Below are 18,474 nucleotides of genomic sequence, written 5' to 3'. Positions count from 1 at the left end.
TAAGTCCTTTCGTTCCTCAAGGCACGGAACGCCGGCGGGCGAGAGCCAACGAAAAGCTGACCAATCAGGCACGCGGATTTTGGGGGGAAGGTCCGCGGGTGGGGCATAAGTCCTTTCGTTCCTCAAGGCAAAGTCCTTTCGTTCCTCAAGGCATAAGTCCTTTCGTTCCTCAAGGCAAAGAGGCAGATTTTACGGAACGCCGGCGGGCGAGAGCCAACGAAAAGCTGACCAATCAGGCACGCGGATTTTGGGGGGAAGGTCCGCGGGTGGGGCATAAGTCCTTTCGTTCCTCAAGGCATAAGTCCTTTCGTTCCTCAAGGCACCTTTTCGTCACTAACGTTCCTCAAGGCACTAACGTTCCTCAAGGCACTAACGTTCCTCAAGGCACCTCACTTCGTTCCTCAAGGCACTTCGTTCCTCAAGGCAAAAGTCCTTTCGTTCCTCAAGGCAATTTCGTTCCTCAAGGCAAAGTCCTTTCGTTCCTCAAGGCAAAATCCTTTCGTCACTCGTTCCTCGTTCCTCAAGGCAAAAGGGGGTTGTGGCTCGCAGGGCAAGAAAATCCTTTCGTCACTCGTTCCTCGTTCCTCAAGGCATACATTCCTTTTCAGCTCATATTACATTCCTTTTCCTTTTCAGCTAATACTGCATCCCCTGCTACGTATTACTTTGAATTGGGCTCCGCCTTTGCCCTGTTAGATAGCCCGCTAATCAAGATTCCTACTTCTATGACCTCGCAGCCTCCTCGCCTCGGCATTCCAGACGATGCTAATCTTCTCTTTATTCGCTAAACAGCGTCTTCGATACAGATAGACTATTCTTAATACCCTCTAGCCCCCATCACTAGCCTTTCTTCTGAGTATTCTCCCTGTTACTAACGCTATTGCGAAAACTGTCGGAGCTGGACGTCCGTTAATAGAGCGCATAGTCTTCTCTGGGTATAAATAATGAGCATCAGCCGCTTCGGAAAAAAAAATTATGTCACCACCTATCTCAACCAAGACAGCTTAAGCATTGGATTTGGACTTTAATAACCGCTTGCTCTCAACTTTCTTGCAAACATAGGACTCTGAGCTCCTTACGTTTTACCATCACCTGATCAAACCCGGCACGATGAAGTACGCCACCGGAGCTTTGGTCGCCATATGCCTCGCCACTAGTATCTTTGCCGCTCCCACTCAGGAAACTAGCCTGGGGGAGTACGAAGGCGGCTACCGCCGCTCCGTGGAAGCGGCCGACCATGGCTGTAAGAACAAGCAGTCCCATGGCAAGAAGAAGCACCATGGGAACGACGACGCCCCTGCTGGCGGCTACCGCCGCTCCGTGGAAGCGGCCGACCATGGCTGTAAGAACAAGCAGTCCCATGGCAAGAAGAAGCACCATGGGAACGACGACGCCCCTGCTGGCGGCTACCGCCGCTCCATGGAAGCGGCCGACCATGGCTGTAAGAAAAAGCAGTCCCATGGCAAGAAGAAGCACCATGGGAACGACGACGCTCCTGCTGGCGGCTACCGCCGCTCCGTGGAAGCTGCCAATTAATACCGATAAGGTATTTAGAGAGTTCGTGAAGAGTCTTAGGCGATATAATTTGTCGTGACTACTCGCGTTGGCTGGCTTAGAAGACCTTGTAATTAGGCGAGGTTCTAAGTGACTTATCGCACGGAGGATGAGCAAGTGGGCATAAAGATCAGGGACTGGAAGACTCTTGATTCTGCTATCTAAGGTGGGAAAGAGGCGAGATCTTTATAGACTGCCTGAATATGAGAATGGAAGGGAATGGTAGTGAATGGAAGCATCTGATCAGATCATCTGGGCGGTGGCGAGGAGTGCTTCGGCGTATGTTGCCAAGTCGAAGACTCGCTCATCCTCAGTACGAGGGCTAGCTTCATCCGCCATCTGTGAAATTCGGTGCAGAAGACGGCTAATATGTCGTAGTCCGGATACTCAAGCTCGGTGGAGGGCTTGCCGTGGGTGCCATGGAAATACGCTGCCAGGGCCGAGGAAAGTTTTGGACTTTATAGTGCTCGACCTTGCACCACAAGGCTGAAGCCCGAGGCGACTAGAGTATTATCAGTATACCAGAGCCAAAACGCACCTTGAGGAGGAATCAGGCCGAGATGGGTATGCCAAATCATGTTTGATGGAAACAGGCAGGAATACCATGCAGGGTGGCAAACCACTCAATCCCAGCAACGGTTGCTCAATATAGTTGAGCAACCGTCAACTCAATCAACTCAATCGAGTGTCTGCTGAATAAGCTTGTCAATTCAATTCATGCTCCCGTTGATTGATGGATTGATGAGATTGCCGTTGACGGTCAGGGGTCCTGTATGTATGTATGTGTATTTCACCCGGAGGATTTCTCCTATAGGGCCTAGACGTAAAACCTACTGACATTTCAATACATTAATGCGTAACACCTTAAGCCCCACGGGTCAGCATACGCTACACCAACCTCGCCGCTACTCGCTCCGTGACAGGCCTGCTTGAAGGCCAATTTCTCCAAGTGTTCAGCGTCCTACCTTCAGCAGCTGAAGCGCGGTCTGTCGAAATCCGAAGTCGAATACTTTGGCACTGTCTCCTTGCATTCTCTGTGGTGATGTTCTGCTTTCGCGCATCTGCCACATCTTTGCGGCTTCTTGCATGAAAACGCCTTGTGTCCCATCTCTTGACAGTTGAAGCACTGAATCGGTCCTACGCGGCGTTCAAAAACATTGGTGCAGGCGGACTCTCCCGCAACATCGAACCACACGCCGTCCAGAAGTCTTTGCGCGTCACTCTCTTTGGTGACATAGATCACCATTGACCCGTACGCTTTGGCTTTCTCTCTGTTGCTAAGCCAGGTGATCTTGGCAATCGTGACGTAATTCTCGGCTCCGAGCGCCTCAGCTGCGCCCGGCAGAACGTTGCCTTCGGCGTCCAGCACTGCGGTACGCTTGGTGTTGTCGACTTTGACAGGGTAAAGCTGATCTCTCAGTACCCTGGCTCCCGAAGTTACCGTCTTCTGCGCTGCTTCCTTGACCTGCTTCAACTCGGTTTGGTCTCTGCATAAAATTTTGATCCGGTCGGGGTTTCGAGCGTCTGTCACGACCGCTGCGCATTTCCAAGTCTCCTGCCTCTGACTCTTTCTCATGTCGCTCTCTATGGCCTTTCGGATGTTGCCGATCTGCGTCTGGCACCTGTTCGCTTCTTCGACTCGTGATGTGTCCACCGTACAGTAGAGACTATCGCTGACGGCTGTTCGTGCCGATTTAGCTGCTGGTACGGTGCCCCGGTTCATTGTCTGGATCGTCGGCGATGACCCTGCAGCGCTCGCATACGACATCTGCGGACTGCTCTGCAGAGAAGATGCGGGCGTAGCCAGGGTCTCTAACTGCGCTCGGATGTGACGAAGCTCATCTCATCTCTTTCCCTTGTTGATCCATTTCCTGGATCATCTGCTGTTGCTTGGATATGATCTCGTTTTGCGCATCTATCGCTCGGCTGAGCTTTTGCGTTTCTTGACGTGACTCGCTCAAGAGTTCGAGAACTTTCTGGAGCATGGCTCGGCCTTCGTTCGCGCCACTGCTGCTGCTGGCAACTTTGCGCCGCTCAGTCGCGTCACTGATGGCGACATCGTCCGAGGCAATGCGCGTTGCAAGCCTAGTTGCGCGTGTTGTCTTCTCAGCCAGATCGTCGGGCTGTCGCGCGGCTTCTCGAATTTTGGTGCTTGGCCTCACGACGCGTGTCGATCTTTTCGCGGGTGTCGACGCAGGCGACGCGCTTCGCCCCACTATGATCACGGCCTCAGCCGGCGTCTCCATGATGAGGCCCCTCAATGCCTAGCTGGCGTTCGCTTCAGGCTTCTTGTCGAGTTCGTCCGACCTGATCCTATCGCAGTATCGAAAAGCCTATAGTCGCAGACGGGGACGTTCCATGCAGTTATTCTAGCTAGTCTAGCTCAGCACATCCTGTGCCCCACCGGGACTCCAGAAGCGCCAATGCAAATCCAGTTCCAATATCGCCTAGTAAGCGGTATTTAAGGCGATGTTATTGGTCATTGGTTGGCGCCTATCCACCACGTACAATGCCGCCATGTGAGTTTCAACAACCATCAGTAGATGATCCTTTTTCGGATTGCGACAACAAGTGATGGAATCAAGACCAAGGAGACTATTTTCAGACTCAGAACGTGTCACACACAGGATATCAGCCTCCAACAGGCTAACCCCTACCATCTACACTATGCCGAACAGCCACACCAACCATCAACATTATGCACACGTTATAGGCACCTACACTATATGATCAGATGCTTCTAGCATCTCCCAGCCACTCCTTTATGTCATCTATAAAGATGTTGCTCCTTTTCCCCTCTAGATAGCTAAATCAAGAGTTCTTCCACTTCCTGATCTTCATGCTTGCTGCTGCTCTACACCCCGTGCGATAGAACGCTTCGAGAAAGGGTGAGCACGATATAAAATATGCTGACACCCTCACCGGAGGTGGGGAGGGTGTAATACAGTCCGAAGGATGTATCTCTATGTCCACGTGTTATGGATGACTTTGTCTTCGAAATGAATTGATCTGCCGGCTTCTCCTGCTTGCACTCCCTGCAAACATTCGTTAAAGGGATAGAATCAGCCATGAGTAGTTACGTTGGATTAGAGGGATTGTTTGATGAGGAAGGATGAGGATTACGCGTTGGTGGCATGGGTCGTTGGCAGGCCAACACCAAAGACCGCCCCTGGCTTCAAGGCTTACACCAGGCAGGGATGCCGTCCAATCCACGTCGAGTGGAGACTCCGGTGGCCAATAGGAGCGGAGCTTCGAGTTTCAAGTTATCGTCGTAATAGAAGTCCTTCGGACTGAATAATCATTCCTACTGCGTTCTTGGGCACATATTCTGTTGACCATGTAACTACCCGTTAACATGGACATACACATTTTGACAAGTAATTGGTTCTGAGCGACCTGAATGTCGCTGGACGAAAAATACAAACACACACACACACACGTGTCATTGACGTCACATCGGGGAGGATTAAGAGAAACGTAACACTAAGAGGTCAATTAATAGACGAGAATTGTACCGGGGAACAAAAGAAAAGGAACGAATGCACACCAAGTTATACCTAGTGCAGTGTTTTTATGCTTTTACATGCCGTGCATGGACCCCAGCGATTCTTATGATAGTAGCAGTACGAAGTAGTACCTAGAACCCGTGCCACGCCGCACTTTAAAGGTGTATGTATGTATGTATGTGTATTTCACCCGGAGGATTTCTCCTATAGGGCCTAGACGTAAAAGCTACTGACATTTCAATACATTAATGCGTAACACCTTAAGCCCCACGGTGGTGGTGCGAGCTTGCGAGTTCCTGTAAAGTGGGGCGTGGCACGGGTAGCGGCTTTCCAAGCCAGGCTATTCTCGCCATGCATCTTTGAGCCTGAGACTTCCGATAAATCCAAGGTTGATAAAGTTCGAAACATCTTATACTTGTTGAGGCTTGTTATACTACTATAGTATTGACCGGCAATTCGTGAGAAGATCGGTAAAGGTAAATACATGTCGTACCAAATCACCAAAAGTGGAAGCCACCTCCGCTAGAGGCGACTGGTACCATAGTATATGTAGACTCCGACAACAATACATGTTCTTTCCAGGTAGGGCTGATATTTGAAGATTTTGAAGTCGAATCGGCCTCGGGACCCTTGAATTGAATGAAGCCGAATCGGGTAAGGTCTTCAAATTCGACGAATCAAAAATCAGGAGTCTTCATTCAATTCATTCATAAAAATTGTGAATGAATGGCGATATGGTCGAAACGTAAGGCGAAAAAAAATTATCACCCCGCTTCGCGGCCAAGGGACATACAGGGAGGAAAGGGTCAATACCCGAAGCCACCCACCAAGGGCCTCTTCCCTGTTCTTCCTCGGCAGGCTCACATACACATCAATAAACAAGCTGCTTTGACCCCATCATTAAGGGGTTTGCCCCGCGCGGACACGGTAACTTCGAGTTCGGCCGCGCTTGTGATGACGCTCTGCGTATTTAAAAGTCTGTTGTGCGTGTTTCAGTTGGATTCCACCGTCCACACTCCACTGGCAAAATCCTAGTCCCGCGCCGCCCGCGTCTGGCGGGGCGTCGCTGGGAAATCGAGGCGAAGGACGGCAGTTAGGGCGTCCATATATTGTGGTATAACGACCTAACAGTGCCTGATACGCCACCGTTTCAGCAATCTTGCCACCCTATACGGAGTATTAAAAAACACCATGAAGCTCATGAACAGTGCCATTTTATAATGCACATGATTTAAATGTAGTGCCGCTCGAATGTTCTGGATTTTCTCGTTCGGATGATATAACCCTCGATAGTTACATGTCGTTAACATTTGCTCAAGAAATGCCACATCATCTTGAAGGCAATCAATGGATAGCCCATTTTTTGGTTGGAATACTACATTTCAAGCACATATTAAGCTCGGCAACCCATATTCTGGATATATAATATAATAATTATACCGCTGTACAGCCCCCAGCAAGCTGATTCGAAAAACGCGTTCAGATCCTCAACATCTCAATACTGCGCGAACAATTGGAAGTGACACGAATCGAGTCAGCTCGCGATTTGGAGGCTGTTAGGGACTTATCTACTCCTCGAGCCCAATATGACTGCTACTTGTTTGTCCATACAAATTAGCCGATCAGGAAGTACCCGAAAAATCTGCATGATAAGGATATATTGTGCCAACTAGCCGCGTTCAGACGCGTTATTTCCGCTCAGTTGACCACCTGTTAATTCTACTGCTGTCGGAAAGACAGGGTCGTCAGCCCATCCACCTTTTGCCTGCGTGGCGCAACGGTCTTCGCGACAACTGCCACGACATTATTTTACCACGACCTCGCCTAATTCCTGCTTCGATATTCCGACAGCGGCTTCGGATCAGCCCCCGAATCAACGCCCTGACCGACGACCTATCCTACCCGTTCAACCCCGACTCCTTGACACTTTATTGTGGTTTATTTGGTGTCGTTCCGACTACCTGTGTCGCGTCCATTCTCGAGCCTTTCAGCCAAGATCAGGTAAAACTTCATTACTCTCCAATCTACCCTCCTTATTTAATTACCTTACGAGTGGATAGCTAATTATAACATGATACGTAGTATGGCCCCTGCTGAAACAAAAACATCTGCCGCAGCGAATTTCTTTGCTCCAAGGACCCGGCGTAAATTGCCAACGCAGAATTATGCCCGCATCGAACGTCCTCAATTCAACCTCGGAATCCCGCGCGCGCGCTGATTCTAGCGCAACTCCGGCTCCTTCCTCTCCTCTTCCAACTGGCGAAGATACAATTGTCTGCGCGCCCCCGGGTCATCCTGACTGTGAGTCAGATGATGACATGCCCGACGCGGATACACCAGAGCCGCCATTGAACAGTAGTCATATGACGCTCGCAGAAAGCCGGACTTATCAAGAAGTGGGCCGACAACAAACAAAAGCATGTTCGCAAGAAGAGAGACAAGAACAGCCACGTCTATTGGTATATGCAGAGGAAGCTATAGACAGAAGCTTTTACTCAGAGGATAAGGATGGGCCGAAGATCTTCCAAGAGTTCCGGTGGACTTGTATAGAGTGCCTTCAAAATCCCAATACTCTTCGGAAGAGATTCCAGGTCCTCGAATCGAACCGCCGAGGGTTACCTCTGGCATGGGAGACCATTTAAAAATCCACGGTATTACGAAGGAATCTCACCACGCTCGAATTAATGGATACGGCCGCGCCATTGGTGGAGGAGATTATACAGAGGCAGACGCATGGAGCGGTCGACCTAGGCAGAGAGCAAGACTCACGGCAAAGGAGTCTATCCGCCGGTGGTTTGTAAAACACCGACAACCCTTCTCTGTTGTCGAGACTCCTGCTTTTCAAGAGATGTTCTTGGCTCACAACACAACATGTGTGTACAGGAGTCGTATAACGTTACGCAATCATATATATACAGACTTTGTCGAACGCAGGAGACTGAGAGAGAGGAAGTTATTGAGTTTATTGAGCTCAAAAGATCTCACACTGGCAAACAATTAGCTGAGATAGTTGAGAGGACGCTTGAGGAGCTCAGGCTCAAGCCTAAGCTTCTCGCCATTACGGGAGACAACGCCGGCAATAACGGCACGCTCTGTCAGTCTTTGTACGATTCTCTCAAGACCAAATTCGACGACAAGGTGAGCCCAATAGGGAGGCCCGCATGCGCTTTCACGGCAGGAAGAGTTGGATCCGCTGTCTAGCTCATATTACCTCGCTCATTTGTGAGGGCGTCTTGCAAGATCTCAAAGCAGGCACAGCGAAGGAAGCCAAGAAGATGCTTGACAAGTGGGACGAAGAGAATAAAAGCAACAACTACACCATTCCGGGAGACTCTAGTCGAAGTGGGATTGCCAAAATCCGCCTCCTCAATCTCTGGATGTTGAGATCCGGGTCTGGGAGCAAGACTTCAAAAGCATGCCGCGCACGCACTACCGGAAGCCAACCTACGATGTCGACACTCGCTGGAATTCGGCCTACGACATGATTGACCAATTCCTCGAGCTTGAGGCAGAGTATACTGAGTTCGTTGATACTCACCCGCAAGTCAAGTGCCTCCTGCCCTTATCAGAAGAGATTGTCGCTCTCTATCAACTGCGGAAGGTTCTGAAGCCGTTTAAAGACCACACTCTGAAAGTCTCCGAAGTTATGCCGCCGATCTCACAAAGTCTCGATATCTATTGGGATTTGGAAGCTCTCCTTGATGATGTAGTCGAAGGAGTTGGCGACTTTACAGACCTTGATATGTCCATTCGAGACGCCTTCTCGAAGGGCAAAGCAAAACACGTTACTTATATGAAGAAGCTTGACGATCAAATGATGCTATTCGCAGCTCACATCCTGGATCCGCGTTATAAAACTCACCAATTGGAAATGATGATACCGGATCAATACTCTGAGATTATGGCTAAAGTCAAGAAGTATTTCAAAACGGAGTGGCCGGAGCTAGCAGCATTGAATGCCACAAACTCAACTATGAGCCAATCCAGACCAGCTGAGCGTCCTCAAGGAGTCTCCATTGCGCAATGGAGAGCCATCCAAATGAAGAAGGCGAGGGAGGCGGAGACGGGCGCGGCGATCCCTATTTCGGAGCTTGAACGGTGGCTTGCAGCTCCTCGAATAGAGTTCGACGAGTCTATTGCAAAGTCTCCAGACTTCCTACTGAAGTGGTGGAAAGAACACAAGGTCAGTGGCCACTTTTGGCTGCGGCGGCGCGTGATCTTCTCTCTGTCTCTGGCTCTGAAGTTGACGTGGAACGCCTCTTCAGCGGTTGTAGAGACGAATTCGGTATCCGCCGTCACGCCTTGAAGGCAGATACGGTGCGAGTACTAACACTTTTACGGAGTGCTTATACTCAGGAAGATAAGATCGATCAGGCGTTGATCAAGGCGGCCATGGAGTATGACATCCTGCCCTTTGCCAATAGTATTATTTGGAGACCAGACCACATTCCGGGCAAGCTGGAAGATGGTATGTATGGATATACCCTCATTATATATGTAGGTATATGCTAATCTGTGTTCAGGCGAGAATCCTCCTCAACCTCTTCCTCCCACCGAGGCTCCCACCGAACCCCTACCCCAAACCTCCTGCATCCCAAGCCGATAAGTCTGCGATATCAACCCCCTGTCTAGATACAATGGAGGCTTCGGAGGATTGGGGCTCTAAGAGTGTAGCCGTGTACAGTGGCGGATTCGAACGCGTTGTACCGACGTATTTTGAGGATTCGGCAGAGCTTTGAAAGTGCTTATTTTCAGTCGATTTGCCTAGGACAGGCGGATCAGTATTTATGTAAGTTAATTTTTGTAGTATTCGGGATTATCGACTTCTTAGAAGGCTATAACTTAAAACTATATACTACTTATTGGCGTTTTGAGGCATCTTTGCAATCGCTCAGGTACACACCAAATTCACTTCGTTTAGGGGATCCCTTCAAACCATTCATGAATGGCCTGAATTGGCCCAAACCCAACTTGAATCGCGAAAATTGGAGCTTGAAGATTTTGAATCAAGATCCAAAAAATTCAATTCATTTGATTCATCCTTCATTCAAAATCTTCAAAATCTTCACCTTCGTCTATCACCCCTATTTCCAGGAGGTTCCCGGTTGTAGAAGCTTCTGCCTGGTCACTTCATAGCAGACACATTTCAGCAAATCCAACGCCGGAGTCGCCGACGACTGATTAGGGTGATTGCAGTTCAGTTTTGTCGGATGGTAGTGCCGCTGTACCCGCTGTACCGTGTCGTTGACGTTGACATGGTCACTCATGCTATGGGTGCTCGGGAGCAGCTACCTAATAAAAATCGCGCGATTAGGCCCGGGCGCGCAGCTTTATTTGGGCTCCTCTCATGCAGCCAAGAAAGGCTCTAGACCCAGCTGAATATCGCTTTCCCGCCATCTCGACAAGTCAAACTCGCCAATAGCCCAGGGCCTTTCGCCGGCGGCGTCTCGACTTGTCGGTCCGTCAGCCGCAAGTCTTTGATCTAGAGTCTCCTTTACAAGCCCACGCAGGGCCTGGGCCGCAAACTTGGCGTTGGAACGAGCCATGCGGGTGCTGGGATTACACACCAAGTCAGTGGATGGAGACCCCAGCAGGCCTCGAGGCTGAATACTTGTCGCCCAGTTTCCGATCTCGCATTCTGAGCTGTCCGCGGCCTTGTGGCCTTCGACTTAGCCCCGAGCGGCCTGGACTTTATATATAACCCAGCTCATGGCCCTACGAAAATATCTTGAATCCAGGCATCAGCATCGGTCAGCACACTCTTCTGTCAACTATCCAGAGAGACCCATTTGCTTCACTTCAAGTAACACTCGCCCCGCCATCATGATTCTCAACCATTTCCTCCTCGCCGCCCTCTTCACTCTGGGCTCAGTCGTCGCCAATCCGGTGCCCAGCCTCGAGAATGTCGAGCTCGAGGCCAGAGACCTCGACATGAGCCACGGGGCAGAGCTCTTTACCCGCGACGAGCCCGAAGGAGCCCTCTTTGCCCGTGACGAGCCCGAAGAAGCCCTCTTTGCCCGTGACGACGCCGAAGCAGACCTCGTTGCCCGTGATGGAAGAGGTCGCCACCGCCACCACCGCCACCACGGACACCACGGACACCACGGACATCACGGACATCACGGACATCACGGACACCATCACGGACACCACCATCACCACCATGGACACCACGGTCACCATCATGGACACCACGGACACCATCACGGACATCGTCACGGGCACCATGGACACGGCCACCGCCACCACTAAAGCAATGCCGCCCAGGGCCAGAAGTGCAGCCGCATCTTCTAGGTACTAGAGATATATTACGAAGGCTAGCTTTGTGCGTGGCCTGAGTTTGCCATGGCAACGTCTCGATGCTTATGCTTGGGGTCAAATCCGGGGGCTTTCATGTTATGATTTTTGTCGGCTTTCAAGCCTATCCTTTTACTGCTTCGTGCAGCTACAGATACGAACAAGTCACTCCTTTACAGCCGGTCCAGGACACCTCTGCCGCTACTACGTCAGTATTACTGTAGCCTGTTGATGCCTACACACATGGACAAGTCTCTTGCTGAGTGTGGGAATAAAATACTTCGAACACCCGTTAAGTTGCCAATGCATGGGCCTTAACAGCTGAATATCCAGCCCGAAGGGTGAACATCGTATACCGGTAGCTGAATGCGCTCGTCTGTGATCATCTTCTTTGTCTGGCTAAACACTCTCTCACATTCAGCACTCATGCCAGGAATTGAGAACAGATCTAGCGCCATTCGATACAAGACTGGGTATTCCAGTTGATGCCGGCTCCACCATTCAAGAGGGTTTGCAACGTCAAGATCTTGGGCGTAAATTGGCCTGGTCTGGAATAAGTCAAGCTGACTCACTGCCTTGACCTTCTTCCGCTGTGTGTTTAACGAGCTAATCTATCTCTTTCCAAACGAGCTGTAGTCATTGTCAGCGTCGACTTCCTCGGATTCGTCTTCCAAAAACCCAGCTTGAGCCTGAGTTTCAACTTCAGTCTGCCTCCGGTATTCATCGAATAGGCTACCAACAGCCGACTGCATGTCGCTATACCATTGCGGCTTGTTCATCGCCTTCTTCCAGTGTCGTTCGAAGTAGTCGTACCCATACGACGGGTGCAGTGCTAGAGCTGCCCGATAAACAGGTGTCCTATCGGTTTTGACGTAATAGTCTTCAAGCTTCGCCCATCCACAGTCAATTCCCGACTTAAAATGGGAGGCCTCCTGGAACTGAGTATCCTCCGCGGCCTGCTTGAATTTCATGAACAGGTAGTCCATGGTTTTAAGTGTCTCCACACAGCTCCATGGCCGCCCTCCGCCCCCGGCTTACTGGCGTTGCCCTCTATAGTCTTCGTCAGGATATAAAACGGCTTCAGGAACTCGTAGAAACGCTCTAATTCAACCCAGTCCCCAGCATTGAGGAAGTCGTTAGTTAGGTCACGGTGATCAGGGTCATTCTTAGGCTTTTGCCAGCGAGATTGATAGAGCTCGATGGCGCAGCGCAGTTCGAGTGCTGGTGTAAGCCGACAAGTTGTCAGTACTCAGAATACGGAAGCAACCTCGGACGAGAAACGTACCGCGTTTGATCATCATGTATATAGAGTTCCTGCGAGTCTTGCCGTCAACAACAATCTCCAGGGTAAAAATAGGATCGTCACCAGCGAGCTCGGTCTGCAAATGCCGAAGACCCCTGATCTGTAATGTAGGTGGCAATGTTGTGGAGTCTGCCGATAGCTCCTTTCTTTGCCCAAATGTCGAACTTGAACTCATCTGTAGCTCCACGAAGCTCAGCCTCGAATTTACTGACGTTGGAGCCAAAAATAACTGCTCGGACAACCAGGTTGATAACGTGGCCTATACAGCGTAGGCGGCGTCGGCTGACATCCATTGGAAACCACCTAGCAAGCGTCTCTAGGCAGGTATCGTTGCTCTTGGCGTTATCAAGCATGAAGTATCAAGCTTGGACCCCAACTCGTATCGATCGATTACCTCCTTGAGATAGGCGGCGATATTCTCACCGGAGTGTGGACCGACTAAGCGCGGAAGTCCAAGAAGGGCATCGCGTTTTTTGCCTTCACTGCCAACAAAATGTCCGACAATTCCGACGTAGTTAAACGCATTTGAGGCAGTCCATAGATCAAAGCTGGTGTGAACCGAGCTCTTCGCGTTCTTGACGAGATCAAAGACAATTTGCTGTCGCCGTTCAAAGGTGTGATGCTCCGGAAGTAGCCGACTTGCAAGCTCTCCTCCATTCGATACGAGCCACCCAAGCCGCTCGCTGGATGCTTGTCGAAAGGTGACATCTTCCACTATGACCCAGTCCACAAAGCGAGCTTTCCATGTCCTCTCGTCGAAATGGGAGGCGAGCTGGTAGCCTAGGCTGGCCTGTCGAGATAAAGGTAGGGACGAAGAGGATGGTGACGTAGCCGCCAAGGTAAACGGAGTCTTCAATCCGGGACGACTCTCGCCGAATTCCGTGATTTGGTGCTGACGACGCAGGTGCTTCGCGGCGTGAGACGTCCCTGAGGAGGCGTATAACGCTGTCGAATAGTTCTTCTTCCCGTGACAGATTCTGCAAAGCCAGTAACGTACTCCGCTATGCTCCAAGTTCGCGCCGTATCTGTAGATCCACGACTCTTTGATCTTTGTGCCGACGACCCTTTTGTGACGAGGTCTCATTTTGGCACCCAAAAGTCGTTTGCCGCCGTGCCAGATGTTCTCCCAATCAATGTCAAATTCGCATTGTGAAGCATCTGTCTCGTCTGCTCTGGCCTCGGACGTGGCAGGCGTAGCCTCATGACTTTCTGGGGTGGGATGTGGACGGGATGCAAATGACTGCGGTACAGACGACACGGGGCTCGTATCCCTAGGTCCGAAGCACCAGAATGAGCAGCAAGCTGTCTGACAACATACCGTTGACGAAGACTGGTCGGGGAAAGTCGGCTGAGCGCTTGAAGATGGACATGAGCGTGTCCAGGTCATTGACGTAGACCCAATTCTTGAGCGGCGTGACGAGGAACCAAACATCGCCCATCTCATGGTGAGAGCGATATCGGTCTTCAACCTCCCATCCTCACCAATTATATCTGGTGAAGCTGCTATCGCCAAATGGCAGACGGCGCAAGAAGGAGACGACGCGTCTGTCGAAAAGGACCCAAAACGGGTTTAGAGGGCTTATAGGAACGACGCGCAGCGGTACGCCGATGGTGCGCGCAGCCAAATAGTTGCTGAGCAGACGCACGCCAGTTTCAACGGCAAACGCCATGGGCAGAAGCAGTAGGGCAGCCAGCAGCAGTGTGAGCCCAGCCATTGCTACAGAAAAAAGATCTAACTGGAGGATAATGGGTCGAAAGTCGGCGCGACCGCGGGAGACGATCGCCAACCCCCTCCGGGCTTCTCCACTTCCCCGCGTTGAAGCCACGCGGGGAGGTGCGACGGGACGACGAATTGGGTGGCCTTTACGAAGCAAAGTGGGTTCAGGTCGTTCTTCGGATGTACCGCAAACGTAGAGTGAGTCGACGTGAAGGATTATCAGAGTGTGCCGTGACGTGGTTGTCGTCCAAGGTCGCCGGGTCTTGAGCTTGCCCGTCCATCTTACCCACACCAGCGGATTGCACAACGACCAGAAGAACGTCGTCAACGCCTCCTTCTGCCGACCCGACACCGACTCAGAGGCATACACCACTTTACATCTCCACGAGGTTGCACTACCTGTCATCCATCGCCACCGAGACTTGCCCACTGACTCGCCCACAGACTCTGTTTCTGTAGCAGGTCTCAGATTAGTACCTCTCCACTTCGACTCGCAAGCCCATAAGGTATCAGGCGAGCATGGGCTTCGACCTCCACGCCGACGGGACCAACGACCCCAGAGTGTGCGCAACTGGCGCATCCACTTGGTGGCCATCGTTGCCTCCATGTCTGCCATCACCAGTAATTCGCCTAAGACTTCGCGCGCCTGAAGAGTGTTGCTAACCATTTCGCGCGTACAAACCATTAGTGGGCTACGACACGTCTGTTATCGGGGGCACGATGGTTCTAGACTCGTTCCGCCGCGACTTTGGTCTCCTCTCAGCGTCGGGCACGTATCGCGACACTCTGCAAGGCAACATCGTGTCCACGTTCCAAGCCGGGTGCTTCTTCGGCTCGCTGCTGACCTTCCCACTCGCCGAGAAAATTGGTCGAAGAAATGCCATCTTTGTCGCCGCGACCGTCTTCATCGCCGGCGGTGTGCTCATGACAGCGGCACACGGCCTGCTCGCCATGCTCATTGTCGGACGTGCCGTTGCCGGTCTTGGCATCGGGGCATCGTCGCTGATTGCGCCCGTATATATTGCGGAGACGGCGCCTCCATCAATCCGTGGCAGGCTGATTGGCGTCTTCGAGGTAGGACTGACGTGTGCCAGACCCGGCATACTCGGATACTGATACCTAGGCCGACAGATTGCGTCTCAGGGAGGTGGCATGCTGGGATTCTGGGTAAGATGCAGGAAAGCAAAGCACAGAGCAGCAGTGGTGATTCTGATTCGACAAAGATCAACTACGCCTGTGACCGAACCATCTCCTCGTCCAAGGCCGCCCAGTGGATCGTTCCCCTTGGCATGCAGCTCGTCCCCGGTGCCCTCCTTTGCCTGGGCATGCTGAAATGCCCCGAATCGCCGCGATGGCTGGCGAGCCACGACCGTTGGGAAGAGGCAGAGAAAGTGCTCGTCAACCTCCGCGCCCTGCCCGCCGACCACCAATACATCCGAGACGAGCTCTCCGAGATCCGCCAGCAGGTCGAGGAGCGCACGGCGAACCGCATGACATTCCGCGAGATGTTCAAGCGCCCCTTCCAAAAGGGGGTGCGCAACCGCATATCCATCGGCATGTTGCTCATGGCATGCCAGAACCTCACCGGCGTCAACATTATCACCTACTGTACGCTCCCGATCACCGTCTGTGTTGGCTGTTACTGTACGCTAGGCTGACTTGGCAGATTCACCTCGCATCTTCGAGACACTTGGCCTCACGGGGACCACCACCAAGCTCTTCGCTACAGGCTTCTACGGCATCGCCAAGACGCTTGGCATGTTTGTATTCTCAGTGTGGCTCGTGGAAAAGGTCGGCCGCAGAAACGGCCTCATCTGGGGGGCCTTTATCGGCTCCGTCCCCATGTGGTACATTGGCGGATACGTCATGATGGCCGACCCTGCCGCGGCAGCAGTCCAAGGGGACATCAACAGGGACGGATGGGGTTACCTAGCCATGGGTAGGCCGCCCGAAATACTCACGTCTGTGTGATCTGCGCTGACGAAGCAGTGTGCGTGTATCTCTATGGCCTCATCTACTGCGCAACGTGGCAGGGCATCACCTGGGTGTACTGTTCTGAAATCTTTCCCATCGGTAAGCAAGCTCTAATGCTCCTGAGACTGCCATCGGGGGCCTAGTGACTAACCCTTGCAGACGTCAGGATGCTCTGCACAGCCATTACGACGGCCGACCAGTGGTTCTGGAGCTTCCTCATCTCCCGCACCACGCCATACATGATCACCTCGCTGGGTTACGGACGTACATGTTCTTCGGCGCACTCATGGTTGCCATGGGCTTCTGGGCGCTCTTCTTCATCCCCGAGACCAAGGGCACGTACAGCGAGGAGTTGCCGCGGTGAACGACGCTGACCAACTCGCAGGCCTTACCCTCGAAGACATGGACCGCCTTTTCATGCAGAGCACCTGTAAGACGGTGTGGCAAGCGCTTGTGCAGCGGCGCAGCATGCAGGACGTGCTCGAGGAGTGCAGGGCAGCGGCTCCAGTCATCAACAGAAAGAAGGAGGCGTATCTCGAACAGGTTGGGTCGACTGACCAGCACCGGTCCTATACCTGAGCCTGAGGCAAGAGTGTCGACGGATGCGAGGGCGTGGGAGGAGATCGATGCAATTGGCACTAAACGTTGGCAAGGCTTGGCGCCTCCACCAATGGATTAATCCGCCTGAAGTGTCGGGTCTGGTCAAGCTCAGACCGTAAGGATGTCACAGTTATATGGATGCGTGCATCGGGATGGCTCCGGACAGTCAGGTTCGGACAGTCAGATTGCAGGGATTGTTGCGCTAAGCAAGGATCCAAAGCCATCGCGCCTTGGCTACAGCCCGAACGGGAAAGAAGTGCCATTTTTCAGTCTGAAGGGAAATCCACTAGTATACAATCCTGGATAGGCCGCTGCTGCAGTTCCAACTGCGTTTCGTCCTCCTTGGAAGCCTTCCGCTTCTTGCACTGCGGCTTAGGCATATCCGGTTTCTCACCCCTTCCCACTCTATCTGAAGACTTCCCAGTAGCAGCTGCCGCCTTCTCTATAGCCTTCGTACTCCGTTTTCGACGTCCCGTTTCCTGAAGAGGTTGTGGCGAAGTTGCCAAAGGAGAGGACGGAGTCGTCGAATGGTCAGGAAGCTGGCCAACTCCCTTCGGCAAATCCGAAGTGGCGCGGTCCGCTCGAGCGGCAGCATGCTCTGCGGCCTCACAGCCGGTCATGAATCGTCTTTTCGTGCCACCGTGGGATTTGAACCTCTTCAAGCCAGGCTGATGCAGTGCTTCAGGCAATTCCGGGGTAGGAGAGCTCTTGACTGTACCTGCGCCCAGAAACCTGCTATTAGACGGTCATTCTGTAAGCGGAAGAGTCTCGAGAACTCCTCTGCCTGCTGTCCGCCGAGGCTCCCCTGTACTTGAACGACCTCTAATCCCGATTGAAGAACCATGTTCCTACCGCCATCTTGGTAACGGTCCCCTGGGTTTTCTGCTTCTTCAGGAGCTGCCTGCTTTTCATAAGACATGGTCCAGCCGCGTACCACGTCAGGACCGTCGATCAACCAGCGTGGATGAAGAAGATTGAGTGGGATAGCGCAGGACCTAACAACAGCCTCGTACAGCCAGTGTCGACAGGGCAGGCCATATCTGAGTGGAAACTCACACGCAGAAGGACATCCGGGCTCGTTCAGAGCGCCCAATGCCTCGCGCTCCTTCTCGATCTCGGTGTTTTGCCCCCACCTTAGGGCCTTTGCTGCCTCCCACTCCGGAGCTAGTTTGCTCAGGACATAGTGTGGAACCTTCCCGATAAGAAGGCGAAAAGCAGCTCGGTCCAACAGCCTTGGGACGTCCGCCCTGCTCCGATCCTCGTCTTCGGTGATTTTTTGAGTCAATTTCTTCAAGCTTTCGGCCAGTTTTGACAAGATGCCTGCAGGGAAGCTGCCTGTTGAGAGACTGTTTGACCACGACATGGTAGCTTTCGTTTCTCTGTGTGCTGTTACATCCGAGGTTCGGGTACTGTCGTGTGTGTGCTCGGACAAATTGGCGCTCTTTCGGTTGCCAATTATTCTTGGGATAAAGGCGTTCCGGCTCCCGAATTTCTGCGAGCAGCTCGCCTCGCCGTTCTTCAAG

At 52.2% G+C, this 18,474-nt stretch overlaps 5 protein-coding genes across 5 annotated transcripts; 3 read left to right on the top strand and 2 right to left on the bottom strand.

Moving 5' to 3' along the window:
- Nucleotides 1-1,110: 1,110 nt before the first annotated feature.
- On the top strand, nt 1,111-1,536 carry HRG_03366 (uncharacterized protein; the record flags this gene model as incomplete). Its single annotated transcript, XM_044861837.1, has 1 exon — nt 1,111-1,536. One exon carries the CDS (start codon nt 1,111-1,113, stop codon nt 1,534-1,536), a length of 426 nt encoding a protein of 141 aa, XP_044722863.1.
- A 985-nt stretch (nt 1,537-2,521) lies between these two features.
- HRG_03365 (reverse transcriptase) lies at nt 2,522-3,277 on the bottom strand (the record flags this gene model as incomplete). Its single annotated transcript, XM_044861836.1, has 3 exons — nt 2,522-2,932; nt 2,978-3,163; nt 3,233-3,277. The coding sequence occupies 3 exons, from the start codon at nt 3,275-3,277 to the stop codon at nt 2,522-2,524; spliced, it is 642 nt and encodes a 213-aa protein (XP_044722862.1).
- Nucleotides 3,278-3,392: 115 nt separating this feature from the next.
- Nucleotides 3,393-3,800, bottom strand: HRG_03364 (uncharacterized protein; the record flags this gene model as incomplete). The annotated part of the gene is made up of 1 exon (XM_044861835.1): nt 3,393-3,800. The coding sequence occupies one exon, from the start codon at nt 3,798-3,800 to the stop codon at nt 3,393-3,395; it is 408 nt and encodes a 135-aa protein (XP_044722861.1).
- Nucleotides 3,801-10,883: 7,083 nt separating this feature from the next.
- HRG_03363 (uncharacterized protein) lies at nt 10,884-11,361 on the top strand (the record flags this gene model as incomplete). The annotated part of the gene is made up of 2 exons (XM_044861834.1): nt 10,884-11,049; nt 11,120-11,361. 2 exons carry the CDS (start codon nt 10,884-10,886, stop codon nt 11,359-11,361), a joined length of 408 nt encoding a protein of 135 aa, XP_044722860.1.
- Nucleotides 11,362-14,982: 3,621 nt separating this feature from the next.
- Nucleotides 14,983-16,930, top strand: HRG_03362 (sugar transporter domain-containing protein; the record flags this gene model as incomplete). Its single annotated transcript, XM_044861833.1, has 10 exons — nt 14,983-14,998; nt 15,066-15,451; nt 15,509-15,544; nt 15,601-15,985; nt 16,044-16,316; nt 16,367-16,450; nt 16,511-16,615; nt 16,680-16,686; nt 16,737-16,781; nt 16,846-16,930. The coding sequence occupies 10 exons, from the start codon at nt 14,983-14,985 to the stop codon at nt 16,928-16,930; spliced, it is 1,422 nt and encodes a 473-aa protein (XP_044722859.1).
- Nucleotides 16,931-18,474: the final 1,544 nt, after the last annotated feature.

Source organism: Hirsutella rhossiliensis (assembly GCF_020360975.1).
Source record: "Hirsutella rhossiliensis strain HR02 chromosome Unknown scaffold00003, whole genome shotgun sequence".
In the NCBI taxonomy this organism is placed as follows: domain Eukaryota; kingdom Fungi; phylum Ascomycota; class Sordariomycetes; order Hypocreales; family Ophiocordycipitaceae; genus Hirsutella; species Hirsutella rhossiliensis.
Note: the sequence above shows the minus strand (reverse complement) of the source record. Positions and strands in the feature narration are given on the sequence as shown.